Source organism: Malus domestica, chromosome 13, assembly GCF_042453785.1.
Source record: "Malus domestica chromosome 13, GDT2T_hap1".
Lineage (NCBI taxonomy): Eukaryota > Viridiplantae > Streptophyta > Magnoliopsida > Rosales > Rosaceae > Malus > Malus domestica.
Genome location: NC_091673.1, coordinates 9,572,849 through 9,600,434, shown reverse-complemented (window position 1 = coordinate 9,600,434; position 27,586 = coordinate 9,572,849). Strand labels below are relative to the sequence as shown.

The 27,586-nt window shown below is 36.6% G+C and overlaps 1 protein-coding gene and 1 long non-coding RNA gene across 2 annotated transcripts; both read right to left on the bottom strand.

Moving 5' to 3' along the window:
- Positions 1–508: 508 nt before the first annotated feature.
- Positions 509–3,198, bottom strand: LOC103452491 (ethylene-responsive transcription factor ERF113-like). Its single transcript, NM_001319260.1, has 2 exons — positions 2,823–3,198; positions 509–1,297 (listed from the first exon to the last, which is right to left on the bottom strand). The coding sequence occupies exons 1-2, from the start codon at positions 2,965–2,967 to the stop codon at positions 705–707; spliced, it is 738 nt and encodes a 245-aa protein (NP_001306189.1). The 5' UTR covers positions 2,968–3,198; the 3' UTR covers positions 509–704.
- An 11,229-nt stretch (positions 3,199–14,427) lies between these two features.
- Positions 14,428–15,048, bottom strand: LOC139190324 (uncharacterized). The gene is made up of 2 exons (XR_011574472.1): positions 14,887–15,048; positions 14,428–14,768 (listed from the first exon to the last, which is right to left on the bottom strand). It is a non-coding gene; the product is annotated as an uncharacterized lncRNA (long non-coding RNA).
- Positions 15,049–27,586: the final 12,538 nt, after the last annotated feature.

Sequence of the window (27,586 nt, the reverse complement as noted above, 5' to 3'; positions counted from 1 at the left end):
GAACTTTATAATTGGAACTGTTAATTTTCTTTATCATTAATCTAAATATCATATCTGCAAAAAATCTTTCAATTTGGAGAACTTTTAGTCATTCATATACATCAAACAAATAAACGGTTCATCATGAAGATGATACTTATGACTAAAACCGTTAATTCATTTGACACACATGGATGACTGGGAGACATCCGAATTAATGATGTGTTTTTTAGCAAATATGATCTTTAGATGATGATAAATAATGAACTCAAGTTTCCCTATAGAGGGAACACAAGCACCATCCATACTAATATATAAATCAGGAATTACAGTACAAGTCGTTGCAACACCACAATATATAACACTGCCATCCTGAAAATTCCTCCACATCACGTCTACATTCTACTTGATACTTGAAAGTAAATTATGCATGCTTGATATATAGTACTAGTACACTGAACTGATCATGAAAAGTCTTAAAATGAACCAGTGATGCATGATGTATTAGGGTTGTGATTCGATCAGGGTATGGCTGCAAAAATACGTTAAAAAACCCAGGTAATACATATATATCCATAAAAAGGAAAAATAAAATAAAAACCTGAAATGATAATCCTAGCTAACTATTACTAATTGAACAAACAAATGCTCTCAAAATATTAAACTTCCTCGATATAATACGTAAAATTGAACCGCATCAAAATTAAATAACGCATACAATAGTGCTACTCCCTTGGATTACTCGAATTCCAGTCCTTATTCCCCGCATCCTCCTCATGATCTTGTCGTCTTGGTTGCGATGGTTGTGAATCTTGTGATGCAGTGGAAGATGACAAATTCGTCGATGATGGAGAAAATTGTGAAGTAAATCTTGGATCTTGATTAAATGGATAAAAAGAATAATTGCAGAAATCAGCATCATTGCTGGAAAGAAGCTGCGCGTACTGATAAAGATCAGGGAAAGTTTCCGGCTGCTGCGACGTGATTAATGGAGCAGGAGCTGTCTGGCCAGCTGGTCTCATGAGATTTTGTGTTCGTTGAGTAGAGGCAGCACCACTGCTACTGTTTGTTGTAGTACCAGAACTGCCCATTAGGATGCCAAAATCGGTCTTGCCTTGAACTCGTTCGGGGAAGTTGAGCTTGGCTTTTGTGCCTTTGAACCTGAGAGCTGCGTTATCGTAGGCAATGGCAGCATCTTCGGCGGTCTCAAAAGTCCCAAGCCAAACTCTGGCTGCTTTCTTTGGGTCACGTATTTCAGCTGCCCATTTGCCCCAAGGTCTTTGTCTCACTCCTCTATAGTGTCGCCTCCTTACGGTCTCTTTATTCACAAACATGCACGTAATGGAATAACAATATATACAAAGTTTAATGTATTATGAGACAAAGAGATAAGAAAGTACACTTCTATGTATCCAATCCATATAGTTTGGTACAACAATGTATTATGAGACAGACATTATAAATTACACTTTTATGTATCAATATAGTATGTTACATAATGATATCGTTTTAAACATATATCATTACAAGAAACATCACAAAAAATTCTAGAATTAATCTTGAAAATAATAGTTTTGGTGATATATAAGACTAACTTCTATGCATATATGTATATATATTTATGTTACTATAAACCATGCTACTATATCCTAGCTAGTTGATTCAATGACACGTCTTGAGTCGCCATGCACTATCAATGTGGAAGGAATCTAACTAGAAGAGGAGTGTAATCAGCGCAAGTGTGCCCCCTATTGTGCTAAAGTATTACATGTTTATATTCAAAAGAGCTTTAATTCCTTCTTAAAAGTAAAGGTCTTACATACGAAAGCAGGACAAAGATAGAGACTGGAATTCAAAGCATTCCCCTCCTTTTCAGTAAACTATTTTGAAGTTAGCAAATCTTCCAGTAAACTTCAACTTAAGTGGAAATTGCACCAACCAAACAAAGAAAGTGAATAGCTATAAAATTTAAGACGTCCTTATCAAAGATCGGATAATGCTGAGGCAAGATAGACTAGAACTCCCTCGAAAATCAGAAAAAAGATAAAACCAAACGTCTCTAAATTGTATTTTAAGTTTAGATGACTTTTCAATTAGTAATAGTCTGTTTGTGAAAATAGAGAAAAACATGACAAGAATGTCTCAGATGGAACAAGAATTATTTTTAGCTTGTTGACAATTGGAGAGATGGAAAGAGGGTTCTTCACGGAAGGTAGGTAGGATTAGGATACAAAAATATTGAAATTGTCTATGACCCTACATTGGAACTGGATACCTAAAAAGTCTTTGGTCAAATGTGATTTAGGCAAGAAACACACAGCTGGGATATTCATAGTGGAGAATAACAAAAATAGGGTTAGGAGAAGGAAGAGCAATCTATTATCTAGCTAACCTCGCTAGCTACTCAATTAATTCGATTAGTATCTTGTCCAATTTATACGGATTTAGAGATGGACATGTATGGATGACGACAACTTTGGAGAATGCAAGTGCTGTGGAAACAAACAAAAGATAGATCAAAATCACAACAATACTGTGAAAGCATATGCATACACATAGCCAACCCCAATACCGCTAGCTTAGCACATGTCAATATCATTAGCTAAAACGATTATTCAGATCTGGGCTTTGCCAAGTTAGTTAAAACAGTGCGTTTTTTGTTCTACATTTAAGTTCGAATTTCAATCCTCATAGCCTAGATGAATTCCTTAGATAAATTTAGTTTAAAATATTTCTGGTATATTAAAAAAAAACAACTTAAAACAATCCCAAGAAAAAAAAGGTCGGGGGACCAAAAATGAAAATAAAAAAAAAAGAAGCAAAAATAGAAATCATATATATACCTTGATCTTGAACCGGTTCAGAGCGGTCGGGTTCTTGTTTGACTAGGAGTGATGAGTCTGAGATGGATGTAGGGTTTGGTTGCACGGCAGCATGCCCTTCGGTGGTTCCAATAACTTGAGTGAGAGCAGAAACCATGGCTGACATGTCAGCTTCCGTCCAGGAAGATTCGTAGTTAGAAGAGAAATCATGGTGGTGGTGGGGAGGATCCTCCCTCTCTTTCTCCTCTGATGCTTCTGAAGGAAGCGGGCGTTTTCCATGCCTCCGATCCACCTTTAATCCTGAGCTCCAACTTGTTGTGATATCTTAGCTTGTAGCCAGCTAGAGGCCTCTGTAAATTTCTTCGTTTGTCTTAAGATTAGGACATCAAGATTCAAGACATAGATCGATCAGATGCGAGAGAGAGAGAGAGAGAGAGAGAGAAAGGAGCCTGTGTTGTGCGGTAGTGAAGATATGCACTAGAAAGAAAAATAGGGTTAGAAAAGAAGGTTTTATTGGTCAGGATAACGAGTTTATCGTCTTGTGTGTTCGACAATACTTGGGTCTCACTAACGAGTACTCACTCTTTAATTTTGTTTAATTATAAACTAATACATGTTTTGTTGTTTTAAAAAATAAAGAACGTGTCATCAATTTTTTTTTGGTCTTTAAAAAACAAGAAAGACGTGACATTTTTTAAATGGACCAAATCAAAAGGCGAGTGCATATACTCACTAGTGAGTACCTAAGTCTCTTTTGATTGTTATTTGTGGGGGTATTTTGATGCTATTACTAGTTTATAGTGAAAATTAGTTGTATCTGTCTGATACGTTTATATTCTTATGTATTTTTTAAGTATGAAATAATTTTAAAATTAGAAACTAGTAACAACTCTAAATAGTTTTCAATTTTGTGTTTTCTTCATCTTGCTAATCTCTCTCCTCCTCTCTCCTCCTTTAATTTTTGTTATGGAGACATTAGGTTGTCATCATTCATTTTGCTAATCTTATTCATTTTCAATTTTTTATCAAGGTCCTTGGGTATTAATAACATCATTAATTATTTCAATAATAAAATATTTTTATTTCTAAATATATTCATTTAATGTTAAAAATGTTACAATTAGTATATTTATATTTATGACTAAATTTTTTATCATATATTTTTAGTTTTAGTTTGTACCCATTTTTAATTTGCAACCCATTTTTAATTTGTACTAATTTTCTTTTCAGTTTTAATTTGTACTCATATATTAATTTCTTTTTGTGCCCATATTTTTTAAAGTTTTATTTGTATTTGTACCCATTTTTAATTTTACCAAATGTGCCCATGCTAATTATATGTACCCATTCATGTAATTTTTTTCAAAATTTTAATCTTAAAATGTACTCATTTTAAAATATACCAATTTGTTATATGTAAAATGTACCCTTTTTTTATATAAAATCTATTCAATTTTTTTTTCTAATCCATTTTTAAACTTATATGGGTACATTCTTTTTTATTTGATTTTAAAATGTATCCATGTCAAGTTTAATTGAAGAAATTTACTAATGTTATTAAGCTTAATATCTTCTTCTTTTTTTTTGGTGATTTTGAAGAATGTACCCATGTTTTGATACAATAATTTTTTGGTTAATTTTGATGAATGTACCCATGTTTATACACACACACACAGTAGTATATTTATATTTTAATATTTTTAATCCCACAAATTATGGTTTTTTATTTAAAATCTCATTTATATAACCAACTAAAAATTTTAATTTTTAATTTAAAAAATATAGTAACGTACATAGAAATAAATTATCACATTAATTCAGGGACTTCAATCAAAAATTGAAAACCAACAAGGTTTCAATCAAAGAATATTCATAGTTAAAGACCGCATCCAAAGTCTCCCTTTTGTTATTTTATCGTTAACATAAATCGAAGTACTTTTGAGCTATTGTTGGATGGTAGTAGAAATGTTCATTGTCCTAAGCATATAATCTTTAAGCTATTGTAAGAGGAGGATGTGAACAATTGTTTTTAATTGGTTAAGTTTTTGCTTTCTTCCAATTAGTTATCTTCATGGTTTGAAGAGGTATATACATAACTGTCATTAACACGTTAATTATTTTCATCACTTTGACTCTTACACGTTAATAATATATAATATGTAATAGTGATAGTGACGAGCTAGTTTAAATAATTAGGTGATCAATAAAAGGTTGGGGGAGGGAGAGGAATGACTTACATAGAACATGTTTATCGTCATGAAGTGTTTTTTACTTAATAATGCATTGCTATGTACAAGTTTTTCTTTACATAATAATGTATTATTGAATCAAAACGTCACGAGACGATGGATCGGTCCCATAAAGAGGAAAGGATGTCATGGCAACCACAACGTACTAGATTTGCAGTTAACTAACCCTCATCTCCCAGAATAAAGGTCAAAAATCAATTACAAGTGATACCAAATTGAGATGGATGGACAATTGATCAACCTATGGAATCATTTTGGTGTAATTAATTAAAAAATTAATTATATGAAGCTGAAGAGGTGGAGTAGATCGTACGACTCCCATCTCAATTTTGTCATTTTCTTTATATTGAGAGCGAGTTTTTCTCCATATAATCATCTCAATTTTTGTTTGGCCTTTTTTATGGGAGCATTTTTGTTCACCATCATAAACTATGATGTATGCTCACTATACACCTACTCAATTGACACGTGTCATTTCACTTAATCTTGGTTAATTTTTTTCAAAATTCAAAAACTAACATTTAATGTGAAAGTTAACTAGAGTTAAGTGAAATGACACGTATCAATTGATTAGGTGTATGGTGAGCATACACCATAGTTTATGGTGGTGAGCAAAAATGCTCCCATTTTTTATCTAGTAGAGATTTTCAACTTAATTCACATGGGGGTGTGTCACTGTCATATACTGTCATATATGGTTGTGTCTTTCACGTTTACTTTGATCTCGTTGAATATATAGGAAGGAATATTTTGATGATTTCCCCGGCCAGCTATTTAAGGAGAATTTTGGTTGTCTTAGCAAGACCAACAAGACATGTGTTTTGAGTCTTACTTTAAATCAACTTCATATTTTTCATACTATTTTTTACATACATCTTAAAAAGTTTCTCATTCATCGTATTCTCCACATAAAAATAAAAAAAAATTCTCTTACTCTCATAAATCTAGTATGATGTGCCTCGACTTCTTAATTACTTTGTGAAGATGGTTGGTAGATTGGATTGATTTTTTTTTAACTTTACTAGTTTATTAAAAAAAAGCCATTACGTTTTCACGTTAGGCCTCAATATTTTGCATTTGGACATCTTTGTGTATATTGCATTTGGACATCTTTGTATATATCTCATTGTATGTTAATCATGTAGTGAGTATTATAAATGTTCAACAACATAATTAAGAAAAACCGTATTTTAGAGATTTGATTTAATTAGGAATTTGATTTGGTTTATTTCCTATCATTGCTCTGTTTTATTATTATAAATACTTTCTTATGAAGAAGAATATAAAATATCAAAATTGTGTGTTTGAGTTTGTGAGATTATTAGACATTTCTGAATTTTTCCTAGACCCTTTATTTTCAACTTAGTATTAGAGCAAGTTAGATTCTTGGTTGAACTTTGTTGTGCACGATTCAATGTGGGTGTACAAAGCTAATTTTCTTCATGCACCCACATGTTATGAACCTGAAGATGAAGATTATTGATAATTTTTTTTTTAAAAAAAAAAGAAAAAAGAAGAAGAAGCTTGGTTTTCATTGCTGTAGAAAAAGATCAAGGAAAAAAGTTGGAAGAAAAAAAAAAGGAGAAAAGAGATAAAAGAGGGTTTTTATTTATTTTTATGTCACGGTAGGCATCTGTTTTCGATCATGAAGGTTTCTATTTTGATTTATTTTCTATTATTGTATTCCTATATATACCTCGGTATGAAAAAAGAATAATTACAATTATATTTGAGTTTATGAGATTATTAGACAACTTTAAATTTACCCTAAATCTTTTATTTTCATCCATAGGAGAACGAGATGTATATCTGGACATGAAAGATCTTCCCAGCCGTATATATGCTCTCACATGGGTAGTGTCTACTTGTCAATTAATTGCACATGTGTTGACCTTTGATGTGATCATGCATGACATACATATGTACATAATTATTTTTAAAAAATAGTTTTTTTTAACAAACAATATTATCTACACTAAGGGAATGAGAGTGAGCTAAACTTCACAATGGGCTAGCTATGTAGTTCAAATTCATCTTTAGAGAATCAAACTTAAGATTTTTCACTTATCAGTAAAGATGAATACTACTAAACTGTAATATTAAGTGACAAAAATAATTTTTTTCACCGTCGAGATACTTTGGGATTTGATTTGGTTTCTTCTGTAGGTTAAGATTTAAGGACAATCAATTTTTTCCCATGACAGAGCTTTCAGGTGAATATCAAATTAAACTGCTGGTGGATGCTATATATATAACTAATAACAAGATTTGATTTGTGATTACAAATTAATTATTTAGATAGAAAGGTGCACCGTGCACCTTTCATAGGCAGATGGGGACAACCGGACAACCACACCCACATGTTCATGTAAATACAAACTTTGTAGGTCCATGCATTGCATGGTCCCTCAAGAATATTATTGATATTATTCCATTTTAATTACTTATTACTAGTTGTTAAGATTTATTAGGGTTGGGTTTGGTTGGCAAACCGTGCCAAATTTCTTGAACCATCTGCCAGCCATATATACATAATTACCAAAAATCAATTACCGCTTGCCAATCGTCTTCTTGCGGTTGCCAAAAATTGGTTCAGCCAAAATTATTGGCTGGTTCGATTGGTAAATGGCACAAACTGGTGGTTTGCAAATAAGTAAAGTGTGGATAATAACTGAAGGTTTGCAAGAGTATGATCAGCATTTGGGTGATGTGAATACAATTACATTTGTGGACAATAACCGTAGGTTTGTTACTTCCAGCGATGACAAGTCGCTTCGCGTATGGGAGTTTGGGATCCTTGTGGTTATTTAGTATATTAGTGAGTCTCACATGCATTCCATGCCATCAATTTCGCTGCACCCCAATTCCAATTGGCTTGTGGCATAGAGTATGGACAATCAGATTTTGATTTATAGCAGTAGGGAGAAGTCAAGCACGTATTTTTTAAACCCTAAAACTAAGGAGTTATTTATTTTCTAAACCCTAAAACTGAGGAGTCAAGCATGAAAAAAATACCTAAAATATCTAAATAGAAAAAATATATATATATATATATATATATATTGGTAGGTATGGCATACCGCCGGCATACAAAATCAATTACCAAAGCCATGCCATTAATTGTCGGTTCGGTAAAATGCCAACCAATTATGAAAAAATGCCAAAACTATACCATACCATTATGAGCCGACCGGTATGGTTCGGTTGGCAAAATTTCCCACCCCTAAGTTTTATCACAAAATGTCTTTATAATATGAAAGGTGTAAACTCTCATGTATTAATTGTATATTATTTTGTCATACGACCAATGTGAAATATTATTCTCCAACACGCCTCCTAACGAGTGGCCCCATCGAGATGCGTGTAGAGAAAACTAATTTCTATATCGAAAACTAGTCAAGCCATTATACCAAAGTTGATACAATTTTTGATCCCTTAGTGTATCCAAAACTAGAGCCATCACTAAGTGACTAGAGCCAATGCAATTTTTTCAAGGTCCAATCATCAATATCCTTAATCTGGAGCTAGAGCAACTTTTTGAAAGTCCAACTTAAGAAGACAAATTCGAGACCATTAAATTGGGCCCACGATACGTCAAAAGAATATAGCATGCTATGATACTATGATAAAATTTATAGGTCCATGCACAGTTCGCCACCATCACTAACATCTTTCTAACTTAGCTACCTATTACTAGGTGTTAGTTTTTATCACAAGGCTTTTGTGATATTAAAGGTAGTTTTTATCACAAGGCTTTTGTGATATCAAAGGTAACGAGTCTCATACATTAATTATACATATCTTATCATTTGGTCGATGTGAAATCCTATTCTCCAACTATGTGTAGAGACATATAATACCACTTTTATTTTAAATTTTATGAAGCTCGAGAGCAGATGGGAAAGATAACTGCACATGTAGGTTCAAATACGGACAATTTCCGCGTGTATTCTCATCTCTCACGCTTACAAAGATAGCCCTTCGTTCCCTCCAGTTCAGCAGTTTTATCTTCAACTTCTTCAAGTTATATATATACAGAGGAAGTCCTTAAGAAAATGGATCTCTATTTTTTTTTATAAAAATGAAGATTAGTTGTAGGATTTACATCATATCGAACTTTAATGATCTGAACCGTCTATTTTTTAAGTTGTACCTCATAGATCATCCTTGAAAAATATTAGCCAAATCGAAAATGTTTATGACGTCTAATTGGGTTCAAATAAATGAACGAACACTTTGTTATATAAAAAACAATAAAATTTGATCTTAATAAGTAAATAGGCAAATGGTTTCAGACTGAATTGAATTTTTGCAAGAATAATCTATGAATCAAGACTTACAAAATAGACAGTTCAGATCGTTGAAATTCGATGTGGAATGAACCATACACCTAATCCTCATTTTTTTCAAAAAATGAAAATTCCTTTGCATAAATAGCCTATATATATATATATATTTATACGTATATAAAGGGGTGTGCTATCCACACACCTCTTTTTACTTCTCACACACCCCTTGTTAATTTCTGTCCATTGATCTTCTTCAATTCATCCGATCCGACGGCCGAAAATAAAAAAGTGTGAGAGAAGTAAAAACGGATGTGTGGATATCACATCCCTATATAAAAGGCCCTAATATTCATGTACATGCATGCATGAAAATTCAATAATTCAACCGTCCACATCACTGTCATTTTCCAGCTGAGGGTAAGACCCTCCTCCTCAACCAATGCTTCCACCAATATGAAAGGGACTAAAGATTATAGCTCTACTACCTGTTCTTGCTAGTAACCATGTCAAGAGACATGCATGCATGTATTCATATTATGTGATGTCTGTGTATATATATATATAACTCACTGATTTGATATCGTGATCAGATCCTTGTCACCTCTCCACGCTCGCACATGCTAGTTTCTCTCCCTAACCTAACACAGTACACAGATATATGTATTCTCTCTCCAAAGTCCCTAACCTAACACAGTACCACCAAATAACTTAAAAATAAAAAAGAATAAAGAGAACACCCCCCACCCAAATACAATAAGCCATAAAAAAACAATGAGCATGCATGCCTGATGCCAACATGTTCTAGACTTTGAGGTCGATTGGTACCAAAGTCTTGTCGATGTCATTCTTGCCACGAGTCGATTAGGAACCCTGTTCTTAAACTTACTGTGTCCACTTGATAATGATCTCATTTTAGGTTTTGCTATTCTCAGCCTTAGTGATTGTGATGATTTCTGACCGTTGAACAAATTGTGAATTATATATCATATACAAATTAAGGGGCCTTTTAATTTAGATTCAGCGATCGTGATGATTTTTGACCGTTGAACAAATTGTGAATTAAATATGTATAGATAAAGGGGTCTTTTGATTTTGATCCAGTCGAGTTATGGAAAAAACTCACATTTTTTATTTTGTCCATTAACTTTGTTATCTTAGACCGTAATCATTTATTTCAAAATTTTATTCCCATTTTGCCATTAAATTAAATGAAGAAAATAAATTTGAAATCCCCAATTAGTATTTATATGCATCCTTAACTTCTTATTTTGATATATGCAATTTGGATATTGTGTTGCTAAATGCCATGATGCACCTACATTCGAACCAAGCTTGAAATTGTGACACTGGACCTCCCTATGATTTTACAGAAAATTGAACCTCCTAATGAAATGGTAGAAAACCTCCAACAGATGTAGTCATGAAATACCAAATTGAAGAGGTTGATCTCACTCAATCTACAACCATAACATTTTTTTTTTCTTACCCAAAAAAAAAAAAAAAAAAAAAAAAACCAATAACAACAACAACAATAGCAACTACTACTATTTATAATCTACCAATGCTAACATATATAAACTATTACTTACCCATGAAGAAGATTGACACCGCTACTATTTACCTGTAACGGAAACATAATTATGAAGAAGAATTAAGTACCTACCACATAGGTTGCACTAGATAAAAATATAAGACGAATGCTTGACATATATATTGTTAGAAGATAAGCCTCATTAACTCGAACCAAGATACAAATTTTTTTTTTTTTGTAAATACACATAAACCCATGTCACATTTACAAGAAAAAAAACATGAAGAATAAGAGAAGCAGAACCACGAAGAAAAAGGAAAAAGGAGTGGAAGGGGAGAAGCAGAACGAAGAAGAAGAAAAAGGATAGGGGGAGAGAGAGGGTTGAAGAAAAGGAGGAATAGATTAAAAACATGGAACTATAAATATCGTCTTACTTAAACATATTCACTATCCTGAGCCTATTCTGAACTTTCTTCACTTTGTAGTTTATGTTTGTGTGCTCTTGGTGAAGACTGTACATTTTTCGACTTTCGTGCTTTTGCTCCTATTTATCTTTATTATGTTTTCTTCTAATTAACAAAAAAAATGTGTTTTACAGTAGTATTGTTATGAAACGAAAACCTTATATCAACCAGCCTTCCTTACTTATTCACCATTTTGCATGACATAATGTTGTTTACATTGAAACCATGCTATATGGAATAGAGGAAGAATTTATCTTGAAAGAAAATTTTCATAACTGCAGTTTAGAGCCATAATTATTAATTTTTTGTTTAACTTCAATGTAGGAACTTATAAAGAAGTTTGATGCTTATGATATAACTATCTCCACGTTAATTTTTTTTTTTGGTGACTCCACTCCATTACCGTCTTTTGATTAAAAAATTTCATTCAAATACAAAAAAATAAAACCTTCAAATTTTCTCCTATTAGTTATATATATATATATATATATTTTTTTTTTTTGGTCAAAATTTTTGCATATGGCTTATAGGCTTTTCCGAGCCTCGATTTATGGCTTTGCCACTGATCATTATGGTAAGTTTGCTGACATAGAAAGCTGATCAAATGCTTTAATTGAAAATATATAACTTTTGGGTTTTCACTAAAATACACCAACATAATTGGGCAAAATTTCAAAATTTTCTGATGAATTAATCATCAAACTTACTCACGTGTGTCCAACTGACTGTAGCACAACTTATTATTTTATCGTGTGCATGTTTCTTTGCTTGTGTATGTAATACTATTGTAGATGAGGCCGCAGGCACATGTACGAGTGCGCCTCAGCCTGCCATGCTATCACTTGTCAAGGCTTAAACGTGACAGCCCTTACACTATATAATTTAGTCAAACAAATTGATTTAGGCCGAAAGTTTTGTTACAATTTGTACATAAATATCACAACATCTGTATTAATTTGTAGAGCAAAGTTGGTAAGCGTGTGACCTTTGAAACCGGCCTCCCGCTGGGACTTATTGGTCCATGTAATCCATCCATTAATATAATACAATATAAAATGGTTTAAGCCGTGAGATGCCTTAAGAGGAAGCTGTAAAATAGCAACAGCTTACTAGGTTTAGGCATGCAAATTTCAACCACCAAGAAAATGAGTGGAAAGAGATGGAGAAATACCAACAAAAAAAAAAGGGTAAGTTCGGTAAGCTTGCCACTGCCAGTTGAAGCGTTTAACTATCAACTGGGTCGGTCACGGGCGACTGCAAAAATTCAAAAAAGTGTTTTGGCCGGCGGGACCAGCCTAAACCTAAACCTAAACCAGCATAGCACTATAGCAGGCAACGACGGTTTGGGTGGATCATCATGATTCATGACGCCAGAGGCGAGATTTTGTGGGCCAAACTGCATGCGCAATCTAGTAAAATTTAGGTGGTGGTGGTGGGGGGTGGGGTGGTTTTCCCTTTTGAGTAATACATCATAGTATCCTACATGTCACAATCATTTTTAGTGAAACGAGTGTCTTACTTGCATATGACTTTAAGGACGTGAAGGGTTGTTCCACATAAAAAACTTAAGCAATAATACATAATTTTATAAGAAGTTAATCTACTTTGCAGTTACTAATGGATTGATTTTGGGGTTAGAACTTAGAATTTCAATTTTCTTCGTGGTAGAACTCGACTTCCTACAAAGACCTGATATTGATGCTACACACCATCCGTTATAAGCGAATCCACTATGTTTGTCGAAGAGAGAAACCCATTTGACGGTTTGCTACTTACACATCATTTTTTACATCTCACACAACCCTATTAATTTCTGGCTCTTGATCTTCTTCAATTCATTAGATTCAACCGCCGAAAGTTGAGAATATCGTGTGGGGGGTAAAGAGGTGGGTTTCTGGACATGACACTAACTGTTCCTTTACACTCGATTCTCAAATTAACAAAGACAGAGGTGAATAGTTCTACACAAGTTATGAAGCTGAAGGCCCGTCTCAGAACCGGTTCACATCTTTCACAAAGTTTGCCACAATGCAACAGTCTGTATTCTGCATAGAAACTAGAAATCGAGGCCATAAGCTAACAAAGGCCGACTGATAAAATTTACTTGGTTGCTTTGCGCGCTAGATTATGCCTCAGATTTCTAAAAATGATCTACACTTTGAGAAGGATGACACTATTGAAAACGGAACAGACAGTTTACCAGTGAGACTCGGAGATGATTGAATAAAGTTTCGACCAGTATTTGACAACGAAGCAACACAGTACCAGCATGTCTTGAATGAATCTACACATCCAAGTTTCGTTCATCTGTAACTGGGAGCTCTAGCGTACCAATAATGTGTAGAGATTGGAACATCTGCCTCAGCTGAGTAAGAGGTACCATGCAATGGTCTTTGAAGAGGATCAGCATACATCAAGCTCTGATCCTGATGGGTTGTTACTGGATAGTACCGTTGGTACGTTAATGTTCGTTCATAAGATGGTGCTAAAGAATGTGGCTGCAGCATAACATGTGAGGCTGCAGCGGTGGGCAACTCTCGACTATAAGATTCGGCCACATAATTGGAACGCAGAGCAATATCACTTTCTCTCTCCTTCGACAACTGGGGCATGTCATGCTCGCTTCCATACAAAACAACTTGATCCCTGGGAACCATCTCCTCTGCAAGTGTCACCCTATGCCTGTGAAAATGCATGAGAATGTTATCTACCATATGAGAATTATGCCCTAATCAATAAAAGCTAAATGTGAAAAACGCCACATAATAACAGCTGAAATAATTGGACAAAGAATGCAACAAATGAATGTTCCTTCTATATCCGTCATGATGGTAAAGGTTTTCAGGCAAGTACGGCTCATGTGCTGCTGCTAAATAATATGAATCGGCATGATGTGGAAGAGAAGCATGCTGAACATGTTGAGGCTCCAAGTGACGCCGCGAACGTTCCACATGTGTTTTGACCTCATATTGATCATACAGTGGATACGGGATTGCCTGCCTGGATTGCTTATCAAGCGGCAATGCATGATGATAGGATCAGACATGATAAAAGGGAAACTGCAAGAAAGTAAATGCAGAAATGGAAAGGAAATCAAAGGAAATTCATATCTTCATTCATGCCCAATTTAGATGAACATAGTAGTTTAAATACACAAAAGGATAGCTAGGGTTTAGTGGTCTTAGTGGGCTTAACATTAGCAATGGACCTAATAAATACTAGTAACCTATGGTGGCCCAAAGGGTCCTAACACATGAGAACTTGCACATCATATGAATAAGAGCCCTCTTGATGGGACAGCCTAGCTGTTGGATGAAACCTTCTTCTTTAATAGGAGATGGAAATGAGCCTGGTCTTGCCACATCTCGGAGAGGGGGAGCAGTAGTAGGCACTGACTCGGTGATAGGGCAGAACAATGAGATTAAAGCATGCACCTTCATCAAACCAAAATGCGTAAGAATTTTTCCTTCAAAAATAATTTCAAGTGACAGGCAACTAGTTTCAAATAAATTTTTAAAAAAGGCGCTAAAAGATGCAAATGATGTTACTTACCTGTTAGCTATTGACCTCTTGTTTAAACTTAGAACCTCCCTGGTAGTTGTCTCTGGTAGCTGCTTTAAAAGCATTACAGGAAGATGATAGGATACTGTTGGTGATGTTTGTATATTGTTAGTGATAATTGTCCAGGGTTGGGATATGATGATATTGTTAGTTGACAAGTGTCTTAGAATCATTGGTTGAATGTTGTGGTTGTTAGTTGGTGATTAGTTGGGAAAAATATCGTGTAACTGCCTTAGCTTGCAATCTGGTATAATATTGGATATTTGTGCAAATGTAAGGTTATGATTTGTAAAAGAACTTGTTGAAGTAATACAAGAGAAATAATAGCATACAGGTGCAAGGTTAGAACAAGGGTTCTATTATTGGTATCAGCCAGTAACAGATCTCCACGTTTCCCTTCTTGTATGACGCGAGCTTCTACGTGTGCTAACACCATGGATGCATGGGTAACGGTTCTTGAAGGCTCCGTCTTGGAAATCTAATCGTCCGTCGCGACAATCAGTTCAACGATGCAAAATCTGTCCACCGCGATTGCTTCTATAGAGTCCCGATTCGCATCTATGGAGACTCACTTCAATGGTGTTGATCGCACTCGGCGTGAGCAATTCGACCGTGGCGATTCTTCCAATCCAATTGGGGGATCTGAAGATACCTTGTCCGATCAAAGGATTCATATGGGTCAGCGTTTTCATCGCCAAGAATCATTTTTGCAACCCAGACCACCATCGGTGAAGCTTGAATTCCCGAGGTTCTCGGATGGCGATGATGCTTTAGCATGGGTCTATCGTGCAGAGCACTATTTCGACTATTTCGCCATTGATGATTCGCATAAGGTGAGAATGGCTTTGTTCCACATGGATAATGAAGCTTTGCAGTGGTTTCAATGGAGAAATTGTATTAAGAATTACCCAAAATGGGAGAAGTTTGTTCAGATTTTCTGTAAGGAATTTGGACCATCAGGGTTTGAGGATTTCACTGAAACCTTAGTTCAATTGAAGCAACTGGGTTCTCTCAAGGATTATGTTTTGGAGTTCTGACGATTGGCGAATCGCACTAAGGAGATCAATCCGGTTATGCTAAAAAGCTATTTCATTGGGGGCTTGAAGTCCGAAGTGCGCCACGACGTCAAATTATTTCGTCCATCCGATGTTCATGAAGCAATTGCATTGGCTTTTCAAGTGGATGCCAAATTGGCCGACTCTAACGTTCGAAATTTTTCCAAGAACTCAAATTCTTTTTCCAGCAATTTTCCCAATCATAAATCTTCACCTCTATTAGTTAGTCATAGAACTTCTTCTAGTACAAATTCTAAGGCTAGTAATGTGAGGAAAATGTATTTTGAAGAACTTCAATATCGTCGTAAGAAGGGTATGTGCTATTCTTGTCCAAAAAAATGGGTTAGGGGTCATGTTTGTGCAAATCAACAATTGCTGTTATTAGATGTATTGGTTGACCGATCTGTCGATATGGAAGTCATCGATATGGAAGTCACTGATTGTGAGGATCAAGAAGATCAACATGTGGAAATCACAGCTTGTGCAGTCTATGGTATTTCGGCCCCTCAACATATCCAAACCATGAAAGTTATTGGTTTAATTAAAATTGTCCTGTGATTGTCTTGCTTGATTCTGGAAGTTCCCACAATTTTATTAGTCTATCTGTTGCAAAGAAATTAGGCTGTAGTGTTGATGCCAATAAATCCTTTGAGGTCATGATAGCAAATGGCGGTACTGTTTATAGTAAAGGTTGTTGTTCACATGTCAAATTACAGATTCAACAATATGAGTATACTGCTGATTCTTATGTGTTACAATTAGGTGGCTACGATGTTGTTCTTGGAGCACAATGGCTTCGAACTCTAGTTCATATTCTTTGGGACTTTGACAAATTGAAAATGGAGTTCAGTTTGGGGCAGAAGCATTATTGTATTTCCAGTTATCCTCCTCATTTGCTTATGACAGTTTCAGCATGTCAAGTGGAAAGATTGCTTTCTCGGGGACTTTTTGGTATGATTCTGTTTTTTGTAGAACCTAAGACACAAGTGGCGGTTGTGGGGAATCTTTCTGACCTTCAACAAGTTGAATAGATGCCTTACTGTCTCAATTTGCTGCTGTATTCCAACACCTACCACTCTACCTCCTTCACAATCTCATGACCACCAAATTCCATTGTTAGAGGGCAGCAAGCCTACATGTGCAAGGCCTTATAGATATGGTTCCTTTCAAAAAATTGGAGATTGAAAAATATGTACAAGACTTGCTCGATTCTGGTTTTATTTGAGCTAGCAACAGTCCTTTTTCTTCACCTGTTTTGCTAGTCAAGAAGAAGGACAATAGTTGGCGGATGTGCATAGATTACAGGGCCCTCAATTTGTTGACAATCAAAGATAAGTACCCTATCCCATTGATTGATGAGTTGTTAGATGAATTATTTGGCGCTCAATTTTTTTCCAAATTGGATTTAAGAGCCGGGTACCATCAGATTAAAGTCCACCCAAATGACATTGAAAAGACAGCTTTCCGTACCCATGATGGTCATTACGAAAAGCCTACAAGTGCAAGGCCTTATAGATATGGTCCCTTTCAAAAATTGGAGATTGAAAAATGTGTACAAGACTTGCTCGATTCTGGTTTTATTCGAGCTAGCAACAGTCATTTTTCTTCACCTGTTTTGCTAGTCAAGAAGAAGGACAATAGTTGGCGGATGTGCATGGATTACAGGGCCCTCAATTCGTTGACAATCAAAGATAAGTACCCTATCCCATTGATTGATGATTTGTTAGATGAATTATTTGGCGCTCAATTTTTTTCGAAATTGGATTTAAGAGCCGGGTACCATTAGATTAAAGTCCACCCAAATGACATTGAAAAGACAGCTTTCCGTACCCATGATGGTTATCACGAATTTCTCGTCATGCCATTTGGACTTACAAATGCTCCGGCTACTTTCCAGAGTTTGATGAGATTTTTAGGCCTTACTTGAGGAAATTCGTATTAGTTTTCTTCGATGATATTTTAGTCTATAGTCCTTCTTGGGCAGCTCATCTACACCATTTATCCTTGGTTTTAAGGATTCTTCAGTCCCACCAACTATTTGTGAAGAAGACCAAATGTGATTTTGGTAAATCCCAAATTGAATACTTAGGCCATGTGGTTTCCAGGGAAGGTGTCGCTGCAAATCCAGCTAAACTTCAGTTCATACAAGAGTGGCCCATTCCTAAATCGGTGAAGGCTTTAAGAGGATTTCTCGGCCTTACCGGATATTATAGGAAGTTTATTCCTAATTATGGGAAAATTTGTGGACCTCTAACTGTGCTTACAAAGAATGATGCCTTCAAGTGGACTAATGAGGCCGATGTTGCTTTCCAAGCTCTCAAGGATGTTATGGTTTCTCCTCAGGTGCTTGCCTTGCCAGATTTTTCCAAGGTTTTTACCATTGAAACAGATGCTTCCAACACTGGTATTGGTGCTGTTTTACATTAAAATGGTAAACCTATAGCCTTTACAAGCAAGGCTTTAGGTCCTCGAGCTCAAGCCATGTCTACATACGAAAGGGAAATGCTAGCTATAGTACATGCAATCAAGAAATGACAGTCTTATATTCAGGGCAAACACTTTATTATCAAAACTGATCATCACAGTTTGAAGTTCTTTTTACAGAATAGAGCGCACACCCATTTTCAGCAGAAGTGGATCTCTAAACTTCTTGGTTTCGATTACGAAATACAATATAAACAAGGTTGTGACAATGTGGTTGCTGGTGCTCTTTCTCGGATGCATTTGGAGGTAGAATTAAATGCCATTTCCTATCCTTATATGGGCTGGTTAGATGATATGCGAAGATATGTGGAACAAGATCCTTGGATTGTCTCCAAGATTAAGGAATTATCTTCACGTGGTGCTTCAACTTCCATAGCTAAGTACCAATTTGATAATGGCTTTCTCAGATACAAGGGACGAATTATTTTGGGCTTGTCTAGTTGTTGGAGGGATAAGGTCTTCTATGAACATCATTGCACTCCGGTGGCCGGACATTCTGGTTTTCTTGAGACTTACAAACGAATTTCCAGATCGTTTTATTGGCAGGGAATGAAATCCGACATTATGCAATGGGTGGCAGCATGTCAAGTATGTCAACAAAATAAGAATGAGACCATTGCTTCTCCGAGCCTACTCAATCTTCTCCCTATTCCTTCTACTGTCTAGACAAATATCGCTATTGATTTTATCGTGGGTCTTCCTCCTTGTAAGGGTAAATCTATTATCTTTGTGGTGGTCGATATACTTTCGAAGTATGCTCATTTCTTGCTGATGTCTCATCCTTACACTGCTCATTCAGTAGCTCAGTTATTTGTTGACCACATTTTCAAACTTCATGGAATGCCCTCAACAATTGTAAGTGATAGAGATCCTATTTTTCTGAGCTCTTTTTGGAAGGAATTCTTTACACTACAAGGATCTCAATTGTGTATGAGCTCAGGCTACCATCCTCAAACAGATGATCAAACTGAGGTTACTAATAGAGGGTTGGAAACATATTTGAGATGTTTTTGCAGTCATCAACCAAAAAAATGGGTTCCATCCCTTCCTTGGGCAGAATGGCACTACAATACTACTTTCCATACCTATTCGAAGCTTACACCTTATGAGGTTTTTTATGGTCAACCTCCTCCTACTATGCCTACTTATGAATCAGGAGCAACAAAAATTGATTTGGTTGATCAGAGTTTACAAGAAAGAAACAGGATCTTATCCCAACTCAAAACCAATCTTGTTGTTGCCCAAGTACGCATGAAGCAGCAAGCTGACAAGCATCGCAGTGAGAGATCTTTTGAAGTGGGTGATATGGTGTTTCTCCGATTGGTACCTTATCATCATCAATCTCTTGCTAAACATCCTTTTCACAAACTACAACCGAGGTTTTATGGTCCATGTATTACAAAAGGTGGGCTCAGTTGCTTACAAGATCGATTTGCTTGCAACTTCAAAACTTCATCCAGTTTTTCATGTTTCTTGCTTAAAAAAGCAATTGGGCACTGGTATTGTACTTGCAACTCCATTACCGGTGGTGACAGAGGATGGCATAGTGGAAGACTATCCTATGGAAATTTTACAACATCGAGTGATAAGCAATGGCAATCCATCTTCAACTCAGGTTTTGGTGCAGTGGAAGCATCATTCCAAGGAGGATGCCACTTGGGAAGACTTTGTGGCTTTCAAACAGAGATTTCCTACATTCCAACCTTGAGGACAAGGTTCGTTTGAAGAGTGGGGTAATGATAGGATACTGTTGGTGATGTTTGTATATTGTTGGTGATAATTGTCCAGGGTTGGGATATGATGATATTGTTAGTCGACAAGTGTCTTAGAATCATTGGTTGAATGTTGTGGTTGTTAGTTGGTGATTAGTTGGGAAAAATATCGTGTAACTGCCTTAGCTTGCAATCTGGTATAATATTGGATATTTGTGCAAATGCAAGGTTATGATTTGTAAAAGAAGTTGTTGAAGTAATACAAGAGAGACACTAGCATACTGGTACAAGGTTAGAACAAGGGTTCTATTAGAAGAGGTAAACAATCCTTGAAAATCTTAAATCTGATCTGAATACAATAACATATTGCCAAAAAATGAAAGAAAAAAAATACATAAATTAAGCAAACTGCAGAAGGCTACAAGTTCCGAACATCTGAAGATTCTAGTAAGAACAAACAAGAAGTTCCGAACAGTAAAACAAGGAAAGGACAATATATTGTCAAGTTCCAAACTTTGTGCTATCAATTTGGATCCACCTCTTAAAACTTCTCAGTGGAAGGCACCTTCTACCACACTACCACTTTTTACACCACAACTTCTGTTGTCATGCCATAACTGCCATTAGCCCTTGCTCCCAGTGACACTTACATACAGCTACAACCCCAGAAACCTTAAAAAAGAAACTACAACCTGAGAAACCTCCTATGTCCCATTATTAATAATAGTGCACCATCATTGTAGCCACCACTACCACAAAGACACAATTGTCAAAACCCACCACTACCATCGTTAATAATGTGCTTTCACTTTTTAAGCTGTAACCAGCTGCATCTCCGCTTGAACAATAATCATGTTCAATATACCATTCTAACCTCCACCATCCACTTGTCACAACGTCTTCTCCATAACTACAACTTTAATTATAATTTTAGGGCTCATCTGGTTTGTTTCCAGAAAGTTTTTATAGTAATGATCGACACCTGTTTGGAAAATATGTATACTCATATATAAACACACCCAAAATACTGATCAAATAAGTAACTAAGTTAGGTAGCTAGTTTAACAATAGCAATAAGCCCTTAAATCAGACATGGACAAAGTCAGGGGTTTACATTTTCTGGTCTTATTTTCTAGGAAATCATATAGAGCATTGTTACCTGTGCAGGGAATTTCCCCTTAAACGCAATTGGTTCCAAATCCAATCCTCCATTTGAAGTTGCCTTGTACGTGCCGTAAAGGAGCTTCAAGTCAAAATCGTGTAGAAATAGCTTTGCACCCGGTCTAATTTTCTTCGCAACATCTACCTTTGCTAAGCGATAACACTCGGGTTTCGTTTTCCCACTACACATAAATATAAAACCAGAATGAGAGTGCCCACTATCCTTCTCATTCTTTGTTGGCCGAACCTTTTTTCTACCAGTAGGATTTACGTGGCTAGACGAAGTTGCATGAGCAACCTCTCAAGTAGAAGGGCCGCTCTGTTAGGCACAGGAGCCGGCGTAGGTACTGAAGATGCACTTATCTTCTTAGATTTCTTCATTTTCTTTGTAAATTTCTTCTCTATCCTCTTCTTCCTGTTCATTGTGATTCACAGCTACATCTTTTCCCTTTAAGGACGCCTTCCCTCTTTTCTTTGCCATGGATACGCTGTTAAAGCTAAAAGTTGCGTAATTCTTGCATTGTAATTAATTGTTATGGAAAGATTACATAACAATGCGATTCCTAAACACTGATCATCACATTCATCTTAAACACATCACCGTAATCCCCTACTTGCTAAGATGATTGTTTATACACGGGCAAAATGTTTTCGAATTCGATAAATTTCCTTAATATTCCTACAGAGTTCAGACATTTCAAATTTCAATAACTACAACTCAAGAGACCCAATTTTTACAGGAAAGAATCCAACTTGTCCAATATCTCCCATGGCATCAACTCCTTAATTACTCTTAACTTGACTGGTGCTTGTTGCAGTGGGAGGGGAGCTTGGAGACTTGGAGTTGGCGGTACAATACGTTTGGCAGGAAAATGTGATAACGCTTGCTATCCAAGTGGGCTGCAGTCCTCAGGTGGCGTTTTTAGGCCCATTAAGAACTTGCCTTAATTATGTTTGGGCTTTGGGTTTTGGGCTTTGATCTTTGGGCTTCAGCTACTTTGTTACGCCCAAACGTGATAATATTTGCTTTTCTTTTTCTTATTTCATCTTGTTTTCTTAATCAGGATTTGCTTTTCTACTAAACGGCACCATTGGTTCTTTGTGTTTTTCTGTAACTGTTATTTTACAAACTATGATCATTGATACTACAATTTAGTGCTATTTATTTTACTCACAAGGTTATTAATACTATAATTTAATGGTGTTGATGCACAAAATCAATGAGGACTTTAGTACAACAGAAAGTGTTAAGTTTGTGACATTCGCTAGATTGCTCTGGTCACTAGTGTGAATAAATATGTAAATGGATAGGGACAGGGAAGCAAATACAAAATGTACGTGGTTCACCCAGATTGGCTACGTCCACAGAGTAGAGGAGTTCTCATTAATTGTGAAGGATTTACACAAGTACATAGGTTCAAGCTCTCCTTTAGTGAGTACTAGTGAATGATTTAGTACAAATAACATTAGGAAATATTGTGAGAGAATGATCTCTATTTATAGAAGAGATTTTCTAGTTTCATTCTGACATTGACACGTGTCGTGCTGTGATTGGCCTCTGATGTCGACACGTGTCGTGTATGATTGGCTTCTGATGTTGACATGTGTCGTGTTGTGATTGGCCTCCTAGTTGGAGGGAGACTCTTGTGGTTGGTCAAGTATGGTACAAACAGTGCTCCCCTAAGTTCCCGAGTGAGGGAAGCTCATCGATTGGGGACTTGCAAGATCCAAGCCATTGAGTAATCACGAAACTTCTAAGTACCGAAGTATGATATCATTTTCACTTGTCTTATCTACCTCATATGTAGATGTGGCATCTTCTCTGAAAGTACTTTTCCTTCATCCAGGGGTGGTATCTTTAACCGATGAAGATGCACAAGGTAATGTATCAATTTCACTTGAAGCTTACTTGTAGTTTCGAGCTTGGTCAAGTGCGATACAAACCCTATAGTAAGAGTCCCCCAAGTCGCCGAGCTAGGAGATTTGCTAAATGAGGTAACAGACAAGGTAAACAATCAGACTTCTAAGCAAGCAACCTGGATCGGAGGTCGACTTCGGCTTCCGGTTGATTGTTCTCTTTCTCCTTGTGTCGTAAACAGCAACAAGGATAAAGAGAAGCAAATGGAGAAGAGTTGATATGAGATACTTTTGCTTTTGAAGAAGTAACTTTCCACAGACTTATTCTTGAACTGGGTTGAAGGGTTTTCTGGTTTCCTCCAGAGTATAAGGCCGACTCAAGAATTTGAGAGTCAAAACAAGTCCATCAAATCTAGAGTACGTTCGACCCTAATGATATGTGATACTTTTGTTGTTGACAAAGTAGTGGATGCATCGGCACATGTTCTGTTACGATTGTCTCCACATGCTTCATTGTATCCTTCTCACTTGCCTCATCTGTTCCTCAGGCAGATGTGGTATCTGCTCTAGAAGCATAAGACGTTGAAGATGAGTACTTGAGAGCAATGCCAAGTAAGTAATTAGGCAAGGGGTTCCAGGCAGTCAGTTCCTGACTGGAAGCTCGATTCCAAGTGTTGACTGATAGCTCTCTTTCTCATTGTCTTGCAGGTAAGAACAAGGCCAAATGAAAAGACAAGGAAAAAGCATGATATGAGATACTCTTGTTCTTAACCCTGATGATACGAGATACTCTTGCTCTGGTGTGGCTTGTTTGCAGAGGTATTATCCGGGGGAAAAGAAGCTGAGTATTTCGAAAGACTCTGCTGAGAGTGCCATCTCGGATGTGAAGAAAAGTTGAGCATTTTTTTTATTTGCAGGGCTGCCTGGTTGTGGAGGATGAAGGTCGACATATATAAGAATTATCCCAACAACGAGTGGTAACGCTGTTCCTTTACCCTTCTCGGTCATAGCAATGTAGTGGGAGCTGCAAGATTCACGTGTTTTAACTTTGTCAGAGCACTTTGAAAAAGTTGTCTGTGGTATCTGGAAAGCTGATGTGGTTTACGAAGATTGCAGACAAGCTTTATCTAAGGAAATCTAGCTCTCAAAGTTCGGAGAGCGGTGCCTCTTCGATTTTCGAACAAGCAATCCTATCGGGGATCTGGCTCTCGAGATTCAGAGAACGGTGCCTCTTCGATTTTTGAGAAAGCAATCATGTTGGGAGTCTGGCTCTCGAGATTCAGAGGGCGGTGCCTCTTCGATTTTTGAGCAAGTAATCCTGTTGGGAGTTTGGCTCTCGAGATTCGGAGAGCAGTGCATCTTCAATTTTTGACCAAGCAATCTTGTTGGGAGTGTTTTCTCGAATGTGAGTAAAGGTTGGGCATTTTTGCCAGTTTGCCTTACCACGGAGCACGGAGGTTGACACACATATGGACTTTCTAGTTATCAAGCAGTGGTACTGTTCCTTTACCCTTGTGGGTAATAGTAGGGTAGCTGGACTTTCAAAATTTATGTGTCTAAACTTTGTCAAAGATCTTTGGCAAAGTTATCAGTGGTACCCGATGAGCTGATGTTGCTTGTGGAAAGTGGTGCCTCTTCGATTTTTGAACCAATGACCATGTTGCCCTTTCTTTTATAAAGGCACTAATTGTGTGCAAGAAGTACATTTAGAGAGTTATTGCTTATAGGAATTTTCCCCTTACTTCAGAGATTTATTGCACCTCATTTCTCATTCATCATTTCTGAGAATGTCTGGCTCATCCAATCGTCGTTTTGACTTGAACTTTGGTGAAGAGGCAGCCATGCCTTCTCAAGACAACATATGACGCCCATCCTTCTTATCCCCTACTGGTCCTTTTACCGTTGGGGACTTTATGATGAAGAATGATATGACCGTTGCGGTGATGGCCAATAACCTTCTCACTTCCAAAGATAACAGACTACTTTCCAAACGGTCTGATGAGTTGGCTGTTAAGGATTCTCTGGCTTTTAGTGTTTAGTGTGCAGGTTATGTGTCTAATATGGCCTAACGCCTATTTGCTCGAACCTGCCAAGTTGAATCATTGGCGGCTGAAGTGATAAGTCTCAAACAGGAGATCAGAGGGCTCAAGCCTGAGAATAAACAGTTGCACAGGCTCACACATGACTATGCTATAAACATGAAGAGGAAGCTCGACCAGCTACAGGAATCTGATGGTCAGATTTTACTTGATCATCAGAGGTTTGTAGGTTTGTTCCAAAGACATTTATTGCCTTTGTCTTCTAGGGTTGTACCGCGTCATGAAGCTCCAAATGATCAACCTTCGGTGCCTCCTCCTTCTGGGGTTCTGCCTAGTACTGAGGCTCTGAATAATCACCCTCTGGTGCCTCCTCTTTCTGGGGCTTTGCCGACTGCTGAGACTTCTCCTGAGCAACCTTTGTAAAGGCTCCCTTTTGTTTGTTTATTTTGATTCATGTATATGTACATATTTGTAACTTATCAGAGATATCAATAAACAAGTTTTGCTTCATTTCAACGTATTGTGTTAAATACACCAAGGCCTTCTTCACTAAGTTCTTTGAATTTTTCCTTTTGTTGAAACTTGTATGTTGAAGCTTTGTGAGTGAAGCATGTAGGTTGAGGTAGTGCTCCCTTAATTTCCTGAGTGAGGAAAACTTCTCGGTTAGAGACTTGAAAAAATCCAAGTCACTGAGTGGTCGTGAGACTTCCGAGTATCAAGGTGCAATAGCATATGGTAGGAGTTCCCCAAGTCTCCGGTCAAATGAGTTGACGAATGATGTGTCTTGCTAGTAGCCAAATTTCCAAAGTAACAAAACTTCACCATTTTCCTTTCTAAGTAGTAGCCCAAAACTCCTCCTTCATATATATTTGTTATGAAAGTTGTTAGGCCCAAAAAAGATGAGGTCTAGCAATTTTTTTGAATTTTTGATTTTTTTTTCGAATTTTCGAATTTTCGAATTTCAGAAAAAAAATATATATATATTTTAAGTTTTATAGGTGAAGCTTTGTAGGGGAAGCTTTGAGGTTGAAGTTTTGTTGGGTATCATGAATTGATTTTGCTTCACACTATCTTGATTAAGATAGTGTGAAGCTTTTGTAGGTGAAGCTTTTGTGTTGAAGCTTTGTAGGTGAAGCTTTTGTGGTGGGGGAAGCTTTTGTGGGTGAAGCTTTTGTTGGTGAAGCTTTTATGGGTGAAGCTTTTGTTGGTGAAGCTTTTGTAGGTGAAGTTATTGTGGGTGAAGCTTTTTTAGGTGAAGTTTTGGAGTTGAAGCTTTTGTGGGTGAAGCTTTTGTTGATGAAGCTTTTGTTGGTGAAGCTTTTATGGGTGAAGCTTTTGTTGGTGAAGCTTTTATGGGTGAAGCTTTTGTAAGTGAAGCTATTGTGGGTGAAGTTTTTGTAGGTGAAGCTTTGAAGTTGAAGCTTTTGTTGGGTACCGTGAATTGATTTTGCTTCACACTATCTTGATCAAGATAGTGTAAAGCTTTTGAGAATTTGTAGTTGTCTTCCATTGATAAAGCTTTTGTTGGTGAAATTTTTGTGGTGAAGCTTTGTTGGGTACCACGACTTAATTTTGCTTCACACTATCTTGATCAAGATAGTGTGAAGCTTTTGAGAATTTGTAGTTGTCCTCCATTTATGAAGCTTTGTTGAATTTCCTTTTTTTTTTTTTGGGAAACTAGAAATTTGAAAATGTGGGAGAGACAACATATACAAATTTTGCTTCCACACTATTGAGCAAGAGATTGTGATGCAAGCCACACTTTGTAGTAGTCGAATGTTTGGATGAACCATATAAAGTGAATTTGCTTCGAACAATCTTGAATTTGCTTCGAAGGTTTGAGAATTGTAGTTGCCTTCCATTAATGAAGCTTTTGTTGGCACCATAAATTGGTTTTGTTTCACACTGTCTTGATCAAGAGTGTGTGAAGTTTTTGAGAATTGTGGTTGCCCTCCATTGATGAAGCTCTTATTGGTACCATAAATTGGTTTTGCTTCACATTGTCTTGATCAAGAGTGTGTGAAGCTTTTGAGAATTATGGTTGAACTCCTTTGATGAAGCTTTTGTTGGCACCATAAATTGGTTTTGCTTCACACTGTCTTGATCAAGAGTGTGTGAAGCTTTTGAGAATTGTGGTTGCCTTCCATTGATGAAGCTCTTGTTGGCACCATAAATTGGTTTTGCTTCACACTGTCTTGATCAAGAGTGTGTGAAGCTTTTGAGAATTGTGGTTGCCCTCCATTGATGAAGCTCTTGTTGGCACCATAAATTGGTTTTGCTTCACACTGTCTTGATCAAGAGTGTGTGAAGCTTTTGAGAATTGTGGTTGAACTCCTTTGATGAAGCTTTTGTTGGCACCATAAATTAGTTTTGCTTCACACTG

What these genes read in the sequence shown, in the direction of transcription:
- LOC103452491 (NM_001319260.1), bottom strand. Translation starts at nt 2,967, where the DNA reads ATGTCAGCCATGGTTTCTGCTCTCACTCAAGTTATTGGAACCACCGAA. An exon ending in TGAACCGGTTCAAGATCAAG is followed by an intron (nt 1,298 to 2,822) that starts GTATATATATGA and finishes TTGTGAATAAAG; the next exon opens with AGACCGTAAGGAGGCGACAC.